At 39.9% G+C, this 21,351-nt stretch overlaps 1 protein-coding gene across 32 annotated transcripts in view; it reads left to right on the top strand.

The window, feature by feature from the left end:
* Psd3 (pleckstrin and Sec7 domain containing 3) overlaps window positions 1-21,351 on the top strand; it is a 563,941-nt gene that overhangs the window by 340,612 nt on the left and 201,978 nt on the right. For 20 of the 32 annotated variants that reach the window (XM_039094961.2, XM_006253039.5, XM_063275383.1 and 17 more), the window contains 3 exons: window positions 37-117; window positions 2,405-2,517; window positions 5,178-5,236. In XM_039094961.2, the coding sequence (XP_038950889.1) occupies window positions 37-117; window positions 2,405-2,517; window positions 5,178-5,236 (253 nt within the window). Of the gene's footprint in view, window positions 1-36; window positions 118-2,404; window positions 2,518-5,177; window positions 5,304-21,351 lie in introns of those variants that run through there. The other 12 variants (XR_010058294.1, XM_063275384.1, XM_063275382.1 and 9 more) reach the window with 3 other exon arrangements.

Below are 21,351 nucleotides of genomic sequence, written 5' to 3' on the forward strand. Positions count from 1 at the left end.
TGTCAGTTCAATAAACTCTGCTCTGTTTCCTTATAGCAACGAATTTAGCAAGCTAGTTGCAGAAGAGTATCTGAAGTTTTTTGATTTCACAGGGATGACGCTGGATCAGTCTCTCAGGTATGTTGAAACATTACTTCTTTTCGTCATCACCTCAAGTCATGACTTCTTAGCAGAGGAAGCAATATCTTATGGCTAGAATCTGATATTTCATGCCAGTTCTATTTGCTTTGTGAGTTTAGATGATAATCTATATCCTAAACAGAGAATAAGAAAAATGTCATGCTTATGATAACAGAGAATAACGAAACCATGACATAAACATGAACTGATACCCAGCATGTAGTAATAAAGTTGAGTTCATATAGCATACTGGAATATGGCCTGAAAGCAAATCATTGCGGGGGGGGTCTCCATTAAGGGTTTTCTTTTAATTTTCTATTATGGTAAAATCTATGTAACTGAATTATTAACCATTTTAAGGGCACCATCACTGATACATCCATAATGATGGACAGATGGACAGCTGCCAGCCAATAGTGACTTTCACTCTGTTCATCTTGTACCTAAAACTCTATGCCAGATAACTCTCTTTCTATAGAAACCATTCTTTTGACTATGATGAATACTTAATATACTTGGCATCATACAATAGTTTTTTGTTTGGGGAGCTTGCCAGGTATGATGTCCTCAGAGTTCATGTATATTGTACTTGATGACAGGGTTTCCTTCTCCTAAGCTGAGCTAATACTCCACTGTATAGAATTAGCACTGATTTCTTATTCACTTGCAGTCCTCGTTTTCTTTAATACGAATAAGACTGCAGTCAACATAGGCACATACATTCCTTCTTGAGACCCTACTTTCAATTCTGTTGAAGAAGAAGTTTGCAGTCTTATTGGTTAAAAAGATTATAGTTTACTGACTGTGAAATTAGAAGCCTTTGTCCCGTAAGTATTTACTTAACATAGTAAATACAAAATATTTTCAATTGATATTTTGTTATTAAATTCTTGAATGGGATAAAAATAACTCAGTGACTAGAATGTGAAGAGTGCATATGTGAAACAGATTGCCATATCTGCTTTAGGCTGAGTGATTCAAATGAAGGCACACCAATACCCACTTTCAACACTTGAGCCACTGAACATAAAACCCGGTGAGCATTTAGTCTTAGGACCTCAGAGAGTTTTGATAATCTAGTATACCCCTTTAATTTTAAAAGCCCGGGGGTGAAGGGATGGTGACTGTGTTAGAGTGGCGTGCAGGCTGCTCTCGTTATTCAGTGAAAACGTGTGAGATACAGGAACAAGTTAATCTGTGCTCTGCCATTATGAGTTCATTTCAAAGCTTACAAGGAAATAGCGATCAGGGTGCTTTAGGATAATGGAGTACAAATGTCTAGTAAGAAAGAAAACAGAATTTTCATAAAATTTAGGCTTACTGCAAAAACTTTATGATAGTTACTATTTTTGTACATTACATACGGCTTGATTCCTTAAGGAACAGCTTAAGGATTTATTTCCCAATTTCCTTTTCGTGTATCTATCAATGATGATGGGAAAACAGGCAAAATAAGTGAACATAGATTGGCTGTGTATGAAGCAGTGTACCTGACATTTTAGTAGTCCACATGTGGAGATTACCTGACTGAAGAACCTTAATATGTGGAATTTTAACACAGAGCTTGTATGACTATGCCTTGAGTCATTAGTGTCTCTTTTTTTAAGCTTTTGATTGATCTTTTAAGACCAACTATTTGACAATTGCAATTGTAAGTCACCTGTGGTACTCAGGCTTTCTCAGTCTATTAACCTTTCTGTCCTTACCCTGACATAGTTCATGGATTATTCTATTATTTTTGGTGTGTGCTTGTGAGCGTATGTGTCTATGTAGGTATAGTATTTGATGTATTTGGGTAAATATAGGCAGGCATGTGCTACAGCAAACATGGAGATTAGAGGACAGTTTTGATACTTATCTTTCATTTTGTTTTTGAGACAGGCCTCCATTCTTGTTTCGGCTGCTATGTTGAGTTCTCTAGGTGTCTGGCCTGAGAACTGAGCAATTCTTCTGTCTTAAACTCACTTACCTGTAGGAGTTCTGGGAGTGCAGGTGCATGCTAGCAAATCCTGCTTTTCATAGGAAATCCACACTCTGGTCTGCAGGCTTGTGTGGGTTTTACCTGCTAAGACATCACTCCTATGGACATTGTTTTTATGGCATTTAAATATCAATCTGTTTATTTAGTAACCATCCAGTGAATATTTTAGAGAATAGGGAGATATGATTGTAGGGTGTTATTGTATAATTAGTTCTTTACATTCTTTACATTTACAAGTTAATTGTCAAATATAACAAAATGTGAACATCTTAAACATTTTTCTCCTTTATTGTTCTTTCTCAGGTATTTTTTAAAAGCATTTTCTCTTGTCGGAGAAACCCAGGAACGTGAGCGAATATTAATACACTTCTCCAATAGATATTTTTCTTGTAATCCAGACACTATCACCTCAAAAGGTAATCTAATGGGAAGCTTGCAAGTCTTTCACGACTGTGGTTATTTTCCTCATTATAAAAGTTGTGCTTTAATGTAAAAACACAAGTTATATTTAATTTACCTCCTCGGTCATTTATTGAAGTGCAAGTTGAAATCACTACTTTCATTTCGTGCTGTTTGCCTTTTGTTTTGGTTTCTCATGTCGTTATCTTTTTAAGAAAGGTTTAATGGCAACATATTTCTTTATTCTTTTTAAAAATTCCTCGTTTGACAGTATGCTTTATGTGTGTTCTTTCTGGGCTCTGCTTGGACATTCAGGGATGTTATGTGCAAAGCAGTTAGTAATTCATTATTGGCCTCCTCTGTCTTCTATGGTCACCCTATACTTCTTGAAATCCATGGGTGTTTAGCCAGTCATATATTCTGTATATTTATATATCTTAACGGGACTCTGCTGAATCTTCGGTGCTCTTGTTTATTATTAATTGAAGTCTTTATAGCCGCCTTTCACCTATGGCCTTAATGGAGTATGCGTTTGTTTGTGGCACTGTTTTTACAGTGTGAAGTGAAATTTAGCTGTTCTTAGCCACAGTTCTACCTGAAGGAGGGTCTGTTTTCATTTAAAATACTGAAGACCTGGATGATTTCAAGTTTTATGTGAAACATACTTATATTTAAATGGGAAATTTCTCAAAAATGCATCCATTCTGGAGTAAATTGTTAAGATGGACAAGGAATAGAGACTGCCAGTTACCAACGTCCCCGCTCAGCCCACTCCCTCAGGCTGCAGCGATGAGCTCAGTACTCGGTCACCAATGTCACGGCCTTGTGTGTGAACTGGTACTGCTTGGACCATTCATACCGCGGGGTCAGCACCAGCTAGAGAAACTCAGAGGTGGAAGAGGGCTGTTTTCATTCCCCTCGCAGGTAATGCTAACATGCTTGCATACAGGTAATGCTAACATGCTTGCATACAGGTAATGCTAACATGCTTGCATACAGGTAATGCTAACATGCTTGCATACAGGTAATGCTAACATGCTTGCATACAGGTAATGTTAACATGCATACAGGTAATGCTAACATGCTTGCATACAGGTAATGTTAACATGCATACAGGTAATGCTAACATGCTTGCATACAGGTAATGTTAACATGCATACAGGTAATGCTAACATGCATACAGGTAATGCTAACATGCATACAGGTAATGCTAACATGCTTGCATACAGGTAATGCTAACATGCATACAGGTAATGCTAACATGCTTGCATACAGGTAATGTTAACATGCATACAGGTAATGCTAACATGCTTGCATACAGGTAATGTTAACATGCATACAGGTAATGCTAACATGCTTGCATACAGGTAATGTTAACATGCATACAGGTAATGCTAACATGCTTGCATACAGGTAATGCTAACATGCATACAGGTAATGCTAACATGCTTGCATACAGGTAATGTTAACATGCATACAGGTAATGCTAACATGCTTGCATACAGGTAATGCTAACATGCATACAGGTAATGCTAACATGCTTGCATACAGGTAATGTTAACATGCATACAGGTAATGCTAACATGCTTGCATACAGCGAGGCTTGCAGGGTGTCGGTACATGCTCCCGACAAGGGCGTTTGTGTATTGGCTGCTGTCTTTTACAGTGATTCCAGAGTCAGTTTGAATGTATGAGAAGCAAAGGGAATGGGACTAAATATGCTGCTAGGAATATAAATGACATAGAAGCCAATTACCAAAGTAAAGATTTGCTTTCGAAAACAAGCTCTTTCCTGAATGTTTGGCATAAATTAATATGGTTTTCACTTTATCTAAAACTTTTTCATCAGTTTGTTATACTTGGGTTAAGAATTAGTAAAGAGAAGAGCTAATTCTGATATTTGGAGATAAGATGTTTAGCTATTTATAGTTTTATTTTACTGTATAAAGTAAGATGAAAGCGATAATCCCATTTAAGTATGAAATGTTATTTCAGGCTTTGGGCACATTTCTCCTGAATATTTAATTTTTAACTCTCCCAGAGTATTTCATTGTTTCACTTTTGGCTTTATCCACAAAATCGCAGGGGGCAAAAGTTCTATCTAAAATGGCCTTTATTTTTCTGTATTAAATGATTTATTTTCAGTTTGATATCATAAGCTACAGAAAATTGAGACAATATAAATCAAAAGAAATGTTTTGTGATCCAGATATTTTGATGGATTCTTCTAGAAATACTTACATTTGATGGAATCATAGTGCACACAGTATGTTTCTCATACTAGCTATCAACTGTCTGTCCACCTTAGCCTGTGTTCCTGTAAAACATTCCTAATGTCGTCAATATTATAGTTTTGTTTCTGAAGAGTCATCTGTGTGCCATGATAAACAATGCTCGTCTCTGTGACTCTGTATTTATGTCGATCCTTGGTTGTTTCCGTGCTGTAAAGCCTCAGACTAGTTGCTGTGGTAAAGGGCACTGATTCAGTCCTTGCACACGTGAAGCCAAGTTGCTCGGCAGAGAGCCGGTACTGATTCACCCGTAGAGGTACACCGGAAGTTTATGATTTAACTCATCCACTCATGCTCTGCAAACAAAGGCAGCTCTGTCTAGGACAGCTCTGGGTTTTCAGGCCTTGGAATGCGCTGTGTTAACCGTGGGCCGTGTTCTTCCGCAGATGGAGTTCATTGCCTCACCTGTGCGCTGATGCTCCTCAACACGGATCTGCACGGCCACGTAAGTGTGCGCTTATGGTGCTGTCTCATCCGAGCCGCAGCACCACGACCTTGTCTTTGCTTTTCAGGTACACATCGTTTCCTCTGCTCCTCCTTGCCTTGGTCCATAGAGCATTCCCAAGTAGATAAATGTAATGCATTTTCCAAAAGAAGAAAAAGAAGTATCCACAGGCTAGCGCGGTCTTCATGTGTGTACTCTGTTCTAGGTTCCTCCACCAGATGGCAGACAGAAGTCTTGTTTGGGATTTTGCTTTGTCATCTCGTAGCTAGGTATTCCAGTGCTTGATAAGTAATGTTGGAAAGACAGTGTGAGTTAGAGCTGAAACTGGCGTTTAAGTTTTAATAGGTATAACTATTTTGTCTTTTCTGAATTCTGCAACTCATCTGTTTTGTTAATTAGCTACAATATCAAATAAAACCCATCACAAAAGCAACTATTCCATCACCTGTTTAAAATGAAGCATACACTTCATAAATTTATAATGTATAAACTATTGCCTGTAATAGAAATGAATCTTTTATCATTTTAATCATCAACTTTACCTTTGAGAAAATGAAAATATTTTAAGTAAATATAAACTAATCTATATTTATTTCGAACAAAGTTCTAGGTTCATATATTTTGGAAGGAAAAAAATCAAGTTTTTATATGATTAAATATATCAGCCCTTGACATAATGTATTTTACTTCATGATCTTAGAAGCTGTCTGAATATGACTACTGTATAGCAACTGTCCTTTTCCAGGTTTCCAGAAGATCACACAGTTTTCTTGATGCTTCAGAGCTGTAAAGAAGTAAAGAAGTTAGTGGGCAGCTTTCTGTGATCTCTAAGTTGAACCAGCTATTTCCAAGGACTAGGGTGGAGAAAGGGTTCCCCCATCAGCCCAGAAAAGGGGAAATTGAATGATAGATCATACTGTTAATGCAATCTTAACCAATGTAAAAGTACTCAGAGGTTCTCTTTTGCAATTTTTGAAGGATAATTTATAATAATTTGGTAGGCTGCAGACATGTAACAGGTGTCTAGAAATCATGCCCATTATGAATCTAGAACTTCCATGAAGACGTCTTGGATAGTAGGGTAATGACATGTCACACAGAAATGGTGTAACAGCTCCCTAAGTGAGCACCTTGAAGCATTTGTATCCAGCTTTTCTCTGTCTGGTTAAGTGGAAGACCAGGCCCTGGGTTATGCACTCCCTTCCTATGGACAGACAGTAGGTGTATTTACAACATGATTCTATGAGTTCCGTGATGAAAGGTACCTCCTGTCCCTCTTTCCCTTCCACTTCATACTTTGTTTGCTTAACTTTTTTTGTCAAAAAGGGTCATTTCAAGTTTAGATGTGCCCATGTGACATTGACTTATCCAGTGACTTTCGGCTTAAAGAAGCCTCTTCATATAGATGTTTTTGAAGTTCCACCAACATAAAATGGTGTGTTTTTCGTTTTTTGAGAAATGTCTGATAATGGGGAAAATGTACTAATATTTCATTCTTGTTGAAACATGTGGAGGTTATTGTACAATATCCATAAAATTTGTTAGATTTGAGATATTTATTATTAAGTCATGGATTGCTTTGAAAACACTAATAATGTTTTAATAATACTTTGAGCTAAGCATACATCTTACTGCACATAATAATTTGAAATAAAGTAGCAAGAATGGATGAAAGGTCTAATTTTTATTCATGTCACCCGCTGTGTGAATGCTGCCACACTGTGGATATCCTGGTCTGTCACCACAGCTTCAGAATCATGAGGGCTAGACCATCTGTCTAATCCCAGCTTCAGATCTCTTGAGGAATGAAGGCAGTTCAGCAAAGCAGCATGCATTGGGCATGCGACACACTCTCGGCATCTCAGATGTTGGGGAACTGAGATAGGAGCATTGAGAGTTCAAGGCCAGCAAAGGCAGCTTAGAGGTTCACTGCCAAGCAAAGAGAAGCAAGTAAACAAGAAGTTATTTCCTTTCCTTTGCACCTGGGATGAAAAATAGTTTAATGTTACCTCTAGTTGTCCCAAATAAAGAAAATTAACAGTTGTCTAAAGTAACAAGTGATTGATATAAAAAGAGGGAATTATAATTACAGTAAATTCTCTAGGTCATTGCCTGGATTGTATTTTGGGGGTGGGTAGTTGTCAGCCTTCGGTGAATGTGTAAAGTATGGACTGTATACCCAGGACTGTTGAGCGCTCATGCTTTGTGTAGTAGTTTTCTCTATTAGACAGTGCATACTAGTATGAATCTGTAGAAAGTATAGTTGCTATCATAAGAACTAACCATCTGAAAATGTTTTTGTTTCCCTTATTTTTCCCTCTGGATTCATTTTAAAAATAAACTTTACTTCTAGGTGGTAAGTGTCTATAATCCTGGATGTAGGTTCTCTTGCATCATAATTGCCTGATTTATTCTAGTCTGTGTGTGACTGGTTAGCATGGCCATTCCGAGGCGGAATCATTCAGAAGATGAGTGAATTCTTTCTAGTGTTTGCTTCTTCCTTTTGCCTCACTGCTATACCGCATAGGCCATCACCATCCCATCTGCTCCAGTGCCAGAATAACCCTTTGGGGAAAACTAATGAGCCATTTCCCTTCTCTTCTGTACCATTGTGCCATAACCGCTACACAGCAGCATGACTGTCTAAGAAATGCTAAATCCAGCTTGTCCTCATGCTTCCTACAGGGAAAGGCTAACTGGGAAGATTAATCGATTCGGGCTTGTTTTTGTTTTTGTTTTTGGCCTGGTTTTGTGAGTCTTTCCTTTATGTAATGATGCTATGCAAATGCATTGGTCCAGACCTTTGTTCATCCTGCTGTTTTCACTAATGCGATGGAATGAATACTAATGTAACAGCTTCTAGTAGGCAGCTCCACATTACATGCTGCAACACTTTCCTGTCTTTGTCTGAGGTAGCCTCTCACTCACCAAACACTGGCAGTGTTCCTATACGGTTTTAAGTTCTGTACCATTTGGGAAGGCACTGGCAATGAGAACGATGTATTTAGGCAGTGCTCCTATAGTGACTAGGCTGGTTACCATTAATCACATTTAACTGAAGGCATATTTAGTAGGTAACCGAGAAGCAGTTGCAGAAAAGCATCATCAAGGTTTTAAAAATTAGCATTGCATTCCAGTTAAGCCCCATTAAATAAGCTAAGGAAAAACATGAAGGATATATCGGGATAAGATAAATATTATATATATATATATTTTTTTCTCTCCAGAGAAATCCATTGCTGCTATTTATTCTCTGCTTTAAAATATAAACGAATGGTTTGTCAGGATGTCAGCAACAGGATCTTATTTATACAGGCCTTTGAGCATTCTTGTAGATTAAGTAAATTCCTTGTAGCTGTGATAACATGGCTGGCCCGTTCAGTAATCCCTTTTGTTTTTTTTTAATATTTAATTATCTGTAAAATGTATATGGGATTAAGCGTCTGTACTGAGTACTAAGCATGCTACAATTGCTTGGAATATGGAAGTAAGATTGACACTTTTGTTTAAACTTTATTGGAAACACTATAATATATAAATATATATATAAATATATGAATATATTTGACATAGAATAAGTTTTATCATTTCTCTTTGGACAAAGTTTAAGATGAGTTCTATTGGCTAAGAGTAAGTATCTCTCTTATATTTGAAGCATATTCAGCATCCCCACAGGCCTTCCCCTGCCAGCCAGCATGATTGCTGCCTGGTCGGAAGACAGGCGAGCAGATAGGACTGATATTCTCATGGTGATGGGATGGTGATTGGGGAAAGAAACTTAAACACAGATGTGACCTGCATTGAAGAATGAGCTAATATGAGCATTGTTAACCAAATCCACAAATCCACAGCTAGCAAATCTCAAGAAATATGCAACCCAGTGTCTGTCCAAACTCAAAATGTGATTAGACTCTGCAGCGAGGAAGTTACTTAGATAACTTAGTGATAGGAACTTACTCTTTAATATCTTCGTCTGTGATTTTCAGCAGCAAATTTGCCCAGCGTCTCTTGGGGCTCCTCAGCCTTGGTGGGATCCACTCACCAAGTGCTGTAGTAGAAGAGGTAGCGGCTCCTGCCTTCCTCGGTTCCCATAGGGATCCCTGGTCCTTGGCTTACTAAGTGCTCTCCTGTGGTCACAGTTTAACATGAGGCATCATCTCACTTGTCTTTGCTTTTAGATATGAATTAAATATAGGGCAGAGCCTAACAAATCTACTACATTGGTTGGAAAAGAATTAAGTGTACATTTTGTAACAGATTAATATTAAAATATAGGAAGAGTTCCTTCACAGCAGTGAGTAAAACAAATTCTTTGTAGCAATTTAAATGGTAGATAATTATTTGGTTTATTTTCAGTACAGGAGGACAGCTATAGAGCTTTCAGTTACGTCAGCGGTTGTTATTTCTTTTACTGTGTTGTTTTTCTTCATTCTTGAAGACTCACACATGTACACAATGAAATTATGATCGTATCCGTACCCGATTCCTTACCTCCAACTTTCTCTGTATCGTCTCATGTCCCCCTCCCAACTTCACGTCTTCCTCTTACGTTGATGACTCACCAAGTCCAGTTAATGCCGCCCTGTGATGTGCATGGGTGAGTGCCACTCACTAGTGCATGAGAAACACTCGTGAAAAGCGACTCTTCACTTCCCAGAAGTTCTCCACGTGCAAAGGCTTTAACCGCCCTCCGCACAAAGCCCCCGCACTTAGTGTGCTTGGCGGTTTCCGCATCTGTAGTTATTGCTATAAGGAGCCTTTTGCCTCCCTTCCTTCCTCCTAGCTTCCCTCTGTCTTTCTCTCTCTTCTGTCCTGTATTTTTGGTGTCCCCTGCTATGGAACTCTCCCACATTATAAGTCTAATAAAGAATGTTGACTGTGAGTGTCATTTCTGTTAAGTTAACCCTTTCCATATGGCCTCTTCGCCCTATGACAGTGGTTCTCAACCTTCCTAGTTCTGTGACCTTGTCTTGAAGTGACCTCCCAAACATAAAATTATTTTGTTGCCACCATAACTATAATTTTGCTACTCTTATGAATTGTAGTATAAATATCTGATATGAGACCCCTCACGATGAGACCTGATAGCTTACGGTGTTATGCCTTTGCTCTTGATTAGAGGTCACAGCCATAATGGCTTGCCAGGCTCTCATCATGTGAAACTTCTCACCAATGTGGAAGGGCCACAGAAGCCGCAGTGTGCTGGGATCGGAAGGAGCTGAGCGTTTCTAGCTCAGTTGTTTTCACCATTGTTATGTTTTCAAAAATATCAGTTTATTACCAGAAAGACTAGACGAAGATCCAGCCTTCAGCTGTGAAACACTTTTACAGAAAAATGTCATGGCTTGAAATTGTTTAATTTTAGAATGACCTTTAGAATGCAGTGCCACTCACTATCATATTGGCCCCTGTGTAAATCTGAATGAATCTGTAAGTGTGCGAGAGTTTAATTATGCGCTAGTCAATTTCAGTTCTGTGCCCTCTGAAAATGAAACCTTTTCCAGTCCTCTGTCTGCTTCCTCATTTCAGTTTATTTATGTTTGTTTTTCCCTGTTTGCGAAGAGGGAACATGAATAAAATATGTTACCGCGGTTATCTCTGGAGTCAGTGGGCTCATTTGGTGGTCTTGGAGGATCTATCTAATACATTAATCATTACTTTCCTTTGTGAGTTTTTATATTTGTGCAATAACAAAGACAGATGGACCTCATTTTGAGTCACCTTTATCCATTCCTACCTCCCCACTCCTTCCTTCCCTCCTCCTTCCTCCCTTCCTCCACTCTCCTCCCTCCCTCCCTTGGAGAGGACAGTAAGAATGGAGACAGTGATAGAAAGCTGGATGGATCTCTACTCTCCATGCCTCAACTTATTTCCTCCCGTGTCAGCCAAGTTAAGAGGAAAATTAAATCTTTGTGTTTTGACAGAGTTTAACATGTCTTATTTCCTCAACATTAAAAAAATAATCCGACCAGCGGATCCCGGACCGCAGCAGCTCTCTGCTCCCAAACCCCGTGGGAGAGAGACCTCACCGCCTGATCAGGTGGGCACTCCTGAGGCTGCAGAGCGGAGGAGACCACCAACACTGCCCACCCCTGCCCACATCCCTGGCCCAAGAGGCAACTGTATAAGGCCTCTGGGTAGGGGAGGGCCCGGGAGCGGCAGGACCCCTGTGCCTGAGACACTGCCGGAACCTGAAGGAAACAGACCGGATAAACAGTTCTCTGCACCCAAATCCCGTGGGAGGGAGAGCTGAACCTTCAGAGAGGCGGACACGCCTGGGAAACCAGAAGAGACTGCACTCTGTGCACATCCAGGCGCCAGAGGAAAACACCGAACGCCATCTGGAACCCTGGTGCACGGAGGCTCCTGGAAAGAGCGGCGCAGATCTTCCCGGTTGCTGCCACAGCGGAGAGGACTTAGGCAGTACCCCACGAGCAAACTTGAGCCTTGGAACTGCAGGTAGGACCAACTTTTTCCCTGCAAGAAACCTGCCTGGTGAACTCAGGACACACAGAGGCAAAATTCCTCTAAGGCCGGGCACTTCCTGTGTTTACCGGAAGTCCCACACCGGCGGATCCCGGACCGCAGCAGCTCCCTGCTCCCAAACCCCGTGGGAGAGAGACCTCACCGCCTGATCAGGTGGGCACTCCTGAGGCTGCAGAGCGGAGGAGACCACCAACACTGCCCACCCCTGCCCACATCCCTGGCCCAAGAGGCAACTGTATAAGGCCTCTGGGTTCCCGTAGGGGAGGGCCCGGGAGCGGCAGGACCCCTGCACCTGAGACACTGCCGGAACCTGAAGGAAACAGACCGGATAAACAGTTCTCTGCACCCAAATCCCGTGGGAGGGAGAGCTGAACCTTCAGAGAGGCAGACACGCCTGGGAAACCAGAAGAGACTGCACTCTGTGCACATCCAGGCGCCAGAGGAAAACACCAAACGTCATCTGAAACCCTGGTGCACGGAGGCTCCCGGAAGGAGCGGCGCAGATCTTCCCGGTTGCTGCCACAGCGGAGAGGACTTGGGCAGTACCCCACGAGCAAACTTGAGCCTTGGAACCACAGGTAGGACCAACTTTTCCCCTGCAAGAAACCTGCCGGGTGAACTCAAGACACAGGCCCACAGGAACAGCTGAAGACCTGTAGAGAGGAAAAACTACACGCCCGAAAGCAGAACACTCTGTCCCCATAACTGGCTGAAAGAAAACAGGAAGACAGGTCTACAGCACTCCTGACACACAGGTTATAGGACAGTCTAGCCACTGTCAGAAATAGCAGAACAAAGTAACACTAGAGATAATCTGATGGCGAGAGGCAAGCGCAGGAACCCAAGCAACAGAAACCAAGACTACATGGCATCATCGGAGCCCAATTCTCCCACCAAAGCAAACACGGAATATCCAAACACACCAGAAAAGCAAGACCTAGTTTCAAAATCATATTTGATCATGATGCTGGAGGACTTCAAGAAAGACATAAAGAACTCCCTTAGAGAACAAGTAGAAGCCTACAGAGAGGAATCGCAAAAATCCCTGATAGAATTCCAGGAAAACACAATCAAACAGTTGAAGGAATTAAAAATGGAAATAGAAGCAATCAAGAAAGAACACATGGAAACAACCCTGGACATAGAAAATCAAAAGAAAAGACAAGGAGCTGTAGATACAAGCTTCACCAACAGAATTCAAGAGATGGAGGAGAGAATCTCGGGAGCAGAAGATTCCATAGAAATCATTGACTCAACTGTCAAAGATAATGTAAAGCGGAAAAAGCTACTGGTCCAAAACATACAGGAAATCCAGGACTCAATGAGAAGATCAAACCTAAGGATAATAGGTATAGAAGAGAGTGAAGACTCCCAGCTCAAAGGACCAGTAAATATCTTCAACAAAATCATAGAAGAAAACTTCCCTAACCTAAAAAAAGAGATACCCATAGGCATAAAAGAAGCCTACAGAACTCCAAATAGATTGGACCAGAAAAGAAACACCTCCCGTCACATAATTGTCAAAACACCAAACGCACAAAATAAAGAAAGAATATTAAAAGCAGTAAGGGAAAAAGGTCAAGTAACATATAAAGGCAAACCTATCAGAATCACACCAGACTTTTCGCCAGAAACTATGAAGGCCAGAAGATCCTGGACAGATGTCATACAGACCCTAAGAGAACACAAATGCCAGCCCAGGTTACTGTATCCTGCAAAACTCTCAATTAACATTGATGGAGAAACCAAGATATTCCATGACAAAACCAAATTTACACAATATCTTTCTACAAGTCCAGCACTACAAAGGATAATAAAGGGTAAAGCCCAACATAAGGAGGCAAGCTATACCCTAGAAGCAAGAAACTAATCATCTTGGCAACAAAACAAAGAGAATGAAAGCACACAAACATAACCTCACTTCCAAATATGAATACAACGGGAAGCAATAATCACTATTCCTTAATATCTCTCAATATCAATGGCCTCAACTCCCCAATAAAAAGACATAGATTAACAAACTGGATACGCAACGAGGACCCTGCATTCTGCTGCCTACAGGAAACACACCTCAGAGACAAAGACAGACATTACCTCAGAGTGAAAGGCTGGAAAACAATTTTCCAAGCAAATGGTCAGAAGAAGCAAGCTGGAGTAGCCATTCTAATATCAAATAAAATCAATTTCCAACTAAAAGTCATCAAAAAAGATAAGGAAGGACACTTCATATTCATCAAAGGAAAAATCAACCAAGATGAACTCTCAATCCTAAATATCTATGCCCCAAATACAAGGGCACCTACATATGTAAAAGAAACCTTACTAAAGCTCAAAACACACATTGCACCTCACACAATAATAGTGGGAGATTTCAACACCCCACTCTCATCAATGGACAGATCATGGAAACAGAAATTAAACAGAGGTGTAGACAGACTAAGAGAAGTCATGAGCCAAATGGACTTAACGGATATTTATAGAACATTCTATCCTAAAGCAAAAGGATATACCTTCTTCTCAGCTCCTCATGGTACTTTCTCCAAAATTGACCATATAATTGGTCAAAAAACGGGCCTCAACAGGTACAGAAAGATAGAAATAATCCCATGCGTGCTATCGGACCACCACGGCCTAAAACTGGTCTTCAATAACAATAAGGGAAGAATGCCCACATATACGTGGAAATTGAACAATGCTCTACTCAATGATAACCTGGTCAAGGAAGAAATAAAGAAAGAAATTAAAAACTTTTTAGAATTTAATGAAAATGAAGGTACAACATACCCAAACTTATGGGACACAATGAAAGCTGTGCTAAGAGGAAAACTCATAGCGCTGAGTGCCTGCAGAAAGAAACAGGAAAGAGCATATGTCAGCAGCTTGACAGCACACCTAAAAGCTCTAGAACAAAAAGAAGCAAATACACCCAGGAGGAGTAGAAGGCAGGAAATAATCAAACTCAGAGCTGAAATCAACCAAGTAGAAACAAAAAGGACCATAGAAAGAATCAACAGAACCAAAAGTTGGTTCTTTGAGAAAATCAACAAGATAGATAAACCCTTAGCCAGACTAACGAGAGGACACAGAGAGTGCGTCCAAATTAACAAAATCAGAAATGAAAAGGGAGACATAACTACAGATTCAGAGGAAATTCAAAAAATCATCAGATCTTACTATAAAAACCTATATTCAACAAAACTTGAAAATCTTCAGGAAATGGACAATTTCCTAGACAGATACCAGGTATCGAAGTTAAATCAGGAACAGATAAACCAGTTAAACAACCCCATAACTCCTAAGGAAATAGAAGCAGTCATTAAAGGTCTCCCAACCAAAAAGAGCCCAGGTCCAGACGGGTTTAGTGCAGAATTCTATCAAACCTTCATAGAAGACCTTATACCAATATTATCCAAACTATTCCACAAAATTGAAACAGATGGAGCCCTACCGAATTCCTTCTATGAAGCCACAATTACTCTTATACCTAAACCACACAAAGACCCAACAAAGAAAGAGAACTTCAGACCAATTTCCCTTATGAATATCGACGCAAAAATACTCAATAAAATTCTGGCAAACCGAATTCAAGAGCACATCAAAACAATCATCCACCATGATCAAGTAGGCTTCATCCCAGGCATGCAGGGATGGTTTAATATAAGGAAAACCATCAACGTGATCCATCATATAAACAAACTGAAAGAACAGAACCACATGATCATTTCATTAGATGCTGAGAAAGCATTTGACAAAATTCAACACCACTTCATGATAAAAGTCCTGGAAAGAATAGGTATTCAAGGCCCATACCTAAACATAGTAAAAGCCATATACAGCAAACCAGTTGCTAACATTAAACTAAATGGAGAGAAACTTGAAGCAATCTCACTAAAATCAGGGACTAGACAAGGCTGCCCACTCTCTCCCTACTTATTCAATATAGTTCTTGAAGTTCTAGCCAGAGCAATCAGACAACAAAAGGAGATCAAGGGGATACAGATCGGAAAAGAAGAGGTCAAAATATCACTATTTGCAGACGACATGATAGTATATTTAAGTGATCCCAAAAGTTCCACCAGAGAACTACTAAAGCTGATAAACAACTTCAGCAAAGTGGCTGGGTATAAAATTAACTCAAATAAATCAGTTGCCTTCCTCTATACAAAAGAGAAACAAGCCGAGAAAGAAATTAGGGAAACGACACCCTTCATAATAGACCCAAATAATATAAAGTACCTCGGTGTGACTTTAACCAAGCAAGTAAAAGATCTGTACAATAAGAACTTCAAGACACTGAGGAAAGAAATTGAAGAAGACCTCAGAAGATGGAAAGATCTCCCATGCTCATGGATTGGCAGGATTAATATAGTAAAAATGGCCATTTTACCAAAAGCAATCTACAGATTCAGTGCAATCCCCATCAAAATACCAATCCAATTCTTCACAGAGTTAGACAGAACAATTTGCAAATTCATCTGGAATAACAAAAAACCCAGGATAGCTAAAGCTATCCTCAACAATAAGAGGACTTCAGGGGGAATCAGTATCCCTGAACTCAAGCAGTATTACAGAGCAATAGTGATAAAAACTGCATGGTATTGGTACAGAGACAGACAGATAGACCAATGGAATAGAATTGAAGACCCAGAAATGAACCCACACACCTATGGTCACTTGATTTTTGACAAAGGAGCCAAAACCATCCAACGGAAAAAAGATAGCATTTTCAGGAAATGGTGCTGGTTCAACTGGAGGGCAACATGTAGAAGAATGCAGATCGATCCATGCTTATCACCCTGTACAAAGCTTAAGTCCAAGTGGATCAAGGACCTCCACATCAAACCAGACACACTCAAACTAATAGAAGAAAAACTAGGGAAACATCTGGAACACATGGGCACTGGAAAAAATTTCCTGAACAAAACACCAATGGCTTATGCTCTAAGATCAAGAATTGACAAATGGGATCTCATAAAACTGCAAAGCTTCTGTAAGGCAAAGGACACTGTGGTTAGGACAAAACGACAACCAACAGATTGGGAAAAGATCTTTACCAATCCTATAACAGATAGAGGCCTTATATCCAAAATATACAAAGAACTCAAGAAGTTAGACCACAGGGAAACAAATAACCCTATTAAAAAATGGGGTTCAGAGCTGAACAAAGAATTCACAGCTGAGGAATGCCGAATGGCTGAGAAACACCTAAAGAAATGTTCAACATCTTTAGTCATAAGGGAAATGCAAATCAAAACAACCCTGAGATTTCACCTCACACCAGTGAGAATGGCTAAGATCAAAAACTCAGGTGACAGCAGATGCTGGCGAGGATGTGGAGAAAGAGGAACACTCCTCCATTGTTGGTGGGATTGCAGACTGGTAAAACCATTCTGGAAATCAGTCTGGAGGATCCTCAGAAAATTGGACATTGAACTGCCTGAGGATCCAGCCATACCTCTCTTGGGCATATACCCAAAAGATGCCTCAACATATAAAAGAGACACGTGCTCCACTATGTTCATCGCAGCCTTATTTATAATAGCCAGAAACTGGAAAGAACCCAGATGCCCTTCAACAGAGGAATGGATACAGAAAATGTGGTACATCTACACAATGGAATATTACTCAGCTATCAAAAACAACGAGTTTATGAAATTCGTAGGCAAATGGTTGGAACTGGAAAATATCCTGAGTGAGCTAACCCACTCACAGAAAGACATACATGGTATGCACTCATTGATAAGTGGCTATTAGCCCAAATGCTTGAATTACCCTAGATCCCTAGAACAAAGGAAACTGAAGACGGATGATCAAAATGTGAATGCTTCACTCCTTCTTTAAATGAGGAAAAAGAATACCCTTGGCAGGGAAGGGAGAGGCAAAGATTAAAACAGAGACTGAAGGAACACCCATTCAGAGCCTGCCCCACAGGTGGCCCATACATATACAGCCACCCAATTAGACAAGATGGATGAAGCAAAGAAGTGCAGACCGACAGGAGCCGGATGTAGATCGCTCCTGAGAGACACAGCCAGAATACAGCAAATACAGAGGCGAATGCCAGCAGCAAACCACTGAACTGAGAATAGGTCCCCCGTTGAAGGAATCAGAGAAAGAACTGGAAGAGCTTGAAGGTGCTCGAGACCCCAAAAGTACAACAATGTCAAGCAACCAGAGCTTCCAGGAACTAAGCCACTACCTAAAGACTATACATGGACTGACCCTGGACTCTGTCCCCATAGGTAGCAATGAATATCCTAGTAAGAGCACCAGTGGAAGGGGAAGCCCTGGGTCCTGCTAAGACTGAACCCCCAGTGAACTAGACTATGCGGGGAGGGTGGCAATGGGGGGAGGTTTGGGAGGGGAACACCCACAAGGAAGGGGAGGGGGGAGGGTGATGTCTGTCCGGAAACCGGGAAAGGGAATAACACTTGAAATGTATATAAGAAATACTCAAGATAATAATAAAAAAAAAATAATCCATAGTGTTCTAATTATATGCTGATAGAATCTATATTTTGGACATTTCTCTAACTTAGAGTATATTTAGACTCTTAAATTTTTGAAGAAACAAACAGACTGTTTTATTCTTTTTTTTTTGAGTGTTTTACTACATTCTACATTATGGGTTGAATGTAATGAAAACTTAAAGTCATTATTTGATCATTAAAGCCCACTAAATGAACAACATAATTTTTTAATCATAAATTATACTTTATGGCCTGAGAAAATTTAGTTGAAATAGTAGCATTTACATTTTTGTGAGTCCTATTACTGTTTGAATTAATAGAGGATAGCTAGATTTTGGTTGCTTTTATATTTAGTCTGTTGCAATATGTCAAAAGTTATATAGCTCCTAGAATCCTTTAGTGAACACTTGTGAGAGAATGTGAGTGAAACAGTAAATGATTTTAGTATTAGAACAAAAAAGGCCAGAGCTTATTAAAACCTGGAACAAGGACTCCAGCACTGAAAATTCATGTAGTATATAATGTCTTCTTACCACATTCAGTGGCAATATATTACAGGAGAGGTGCAGTAAACCCCACCAAGCTTGTGTCTATCCCTATGTTGGATTTTCCTTTTATTTATTTTTTAATGATTTCTGAGACAGGGTTTGTCTGTGTAACATTGGCCATACTGGAACTTACTCTGTAGACCAGGCTGGTCTTGAACTCAGAGAACTGCTTGCCTCTACTTACCAGACGCTGGGATTTAAAAGAGGTATGTGTCACTACCACCTGGTTAGATTATGAACTTCTTAAATCTGTGATTGTGGTTTATGAAGAAAATACTTCATATTGCAGACTCCTGTTTTTTTTAAAAAAAACCTTTATTTTTGAGATTATAATTTAATTATATTTGTCCCTTCACTTTTTTTTTTTTCGCAGCTGGGGACCGAACCCAGGGCCTTGCGCTTGCTAGGCAAGTGCTCTACCACTGAGCCAAATCCCCAACCCCAGTCCCTTCACTTTCTTTCCTTCAAATCCTCTAATGTATTTCCACTCACTCTCCTTCAAATCCATGGCCTCTTTTTAAATTATGTGTTTTTGTATGCATATATGTATTTATATGTACAAATATAATCTGTTGAGTCAGTATAACGGTGCTTGTATACTAGTGACCTCATAGGGGAAATAGGACTGGGGAGCTCCTTAGAGAAGGACAGGGAGGTGAATCCTGAAGAAGGCTAGGAGAGGCTAAAGCAGAAGAGTGGGATACAAGGGATCTGATAGGAGAAATGGTGAGGAGGAAACCTCCTAGGGAAGGGAGCGGAAGGAAAACACAGAAGGGGAGGGAGGGGACAGAATAGCAATATCGATAGCTGAAAAGGCAAAGCCATCACTATTTCTTTAGAAAACACTAAGGCACATAATTAAGTGTATATGCATATACAGTTTTAACGAACTTGTCTGGGCTAATGGAACACCCTGAAGAGCTAAAGACCACCTAAGGAAAATCCCAGTACCAGACATGAGAAGTCCTGTTTTGAATTGTTGGCCAGGGCTGTCTAAGAGACTGCTTTGAAAATGGAAAGGCTTCTGCTTTGCCTTCCAATGGTGCATCTAAAAAGATGGACACCTGAGGGCAGCATAACACAATTCCACTTCCATAATAGAGGGCAAACAAAACAAGAGCAAAATCAGAGCTTTATAGCAGTGCTACTTAACTGAATTAATTACCAAACCATAGTATACTTTTCATCATTTATCGTAACATGTTGGAGGACGTGGAACTGTGTGGGAGGGTATGCGGCTGTGTTCTAATAGCTCAGGATTTATGAAGCTGGGCTGTACCCGTAGGCAATGAGAGCTGCTAGTTTCTCCGAAAGCACGTTTCCCACAGAGTTCCAGCTCTTCACACTACTTAACCTAATTTCATGGTTATTCTACCTAATTCTTCAACCTCCAACTTGGAATCTATTCTGTGGTCCACATTCGTGGTGGATAATTTATTGAGAGTTCTAGCTCTACTGGTCCTTCTAGGTCAGAGACTACTAGATTAGAATTGAAACTTTGTAAAAGGCTCCATAATTTTATGTCTGGAGCAATATGCCTTTTTGCTAAGTTTTTGTTTTGTTTTATTTGTTTGTTTAGTTAGAGCTTGGGTTAGCTCTGTGAACACAAGTCTCCGTTCCCCCATTTTCATGCTTTATAGCTTAACAGTTAGAGCTGCTTGTCTAATGGAGTGGAGGAAAATCTACTAAGGGAACGCTTGAGGTTGCGGTTAGATCTTTTAGGATCTTTCATCTATTTCAGTGCTAATTCATATTAGGTCACAGGTGGGCAAAATAGTAATCACAAGCAAAAATTCGTGTGTGTGTGTGTGTGTGTGTGTGTGTGTGTGTGTGTGTGTGTGTGTGTAAAGTTTTATTGGAACACATCCATACCTACTTTTAAAAATCTTTATGCAGTGATGACAATATTGAGCAGTTGTTATTGAGAACATATGGTCTGCAAAGCCTGAAATATTAGCCATCTGATTCTTTATAGAAATTTATAGAATTTGTCTGTTTCATACTTCTTTAAAGGCTGGGGAGAAAGCTGTATTTAAAAACACTTGTTCTTACTGAAAACCTAAGGGCAAAGTCCCAGCACCTATACCGCAGTTCACAACCATCTTTACCTCTAGGACAGAAGATATAGTCCCTGTCTCTGTCTTTTCCCCAATAACCCACACAAGTAAATAAATAGGTAGACAGACAGACAGATGGACAGACACATACATACATACATACATACATACATACATACATACATACATACATAGATACATAAACTTTTTTAAAAAGCCACATTTGTAAGTACCTACAGTTTGGTTGTTTTTTCCTTCAACATAATCAAGTGAAATTTAGAATGTTCTTTTAACTTACAGTTTGAACGAGGACTGAATTAAAACACCTAGATTTGTTTATTTGGAAAGTAAATTATCTGAAGAATTCCACTAAAAATTAGTATATCTTAAAATGATACCTAAAGAAATGGCTCTTCTCTTAAAAGAAATTTATTTTAGGTGCTGGAGCAGTAGCTCAGCTGGTAAGAGCACTTCCTGTTCTTCTGGAAGCCATAAGTTCAGTTCCCAGCCCTCACAGTGGCTCACAACCACCTATATAACGCCATGGGTTGGCG

The sequence above is a fragment of the Rattus norvegicus genome, chromosome 16, assembly GCF_036323735.1.
Source record: "Rattus norvegicus strain BN/NHsdMcwi chromosome 16, GRCr8, whole genome shotgun sequence".
Lineage (NCBI taxonomy): Eukaryota > Metazoa > Chordata > Mammalia > Rodentia > Muridae > Rattus > Rattus norvegicus.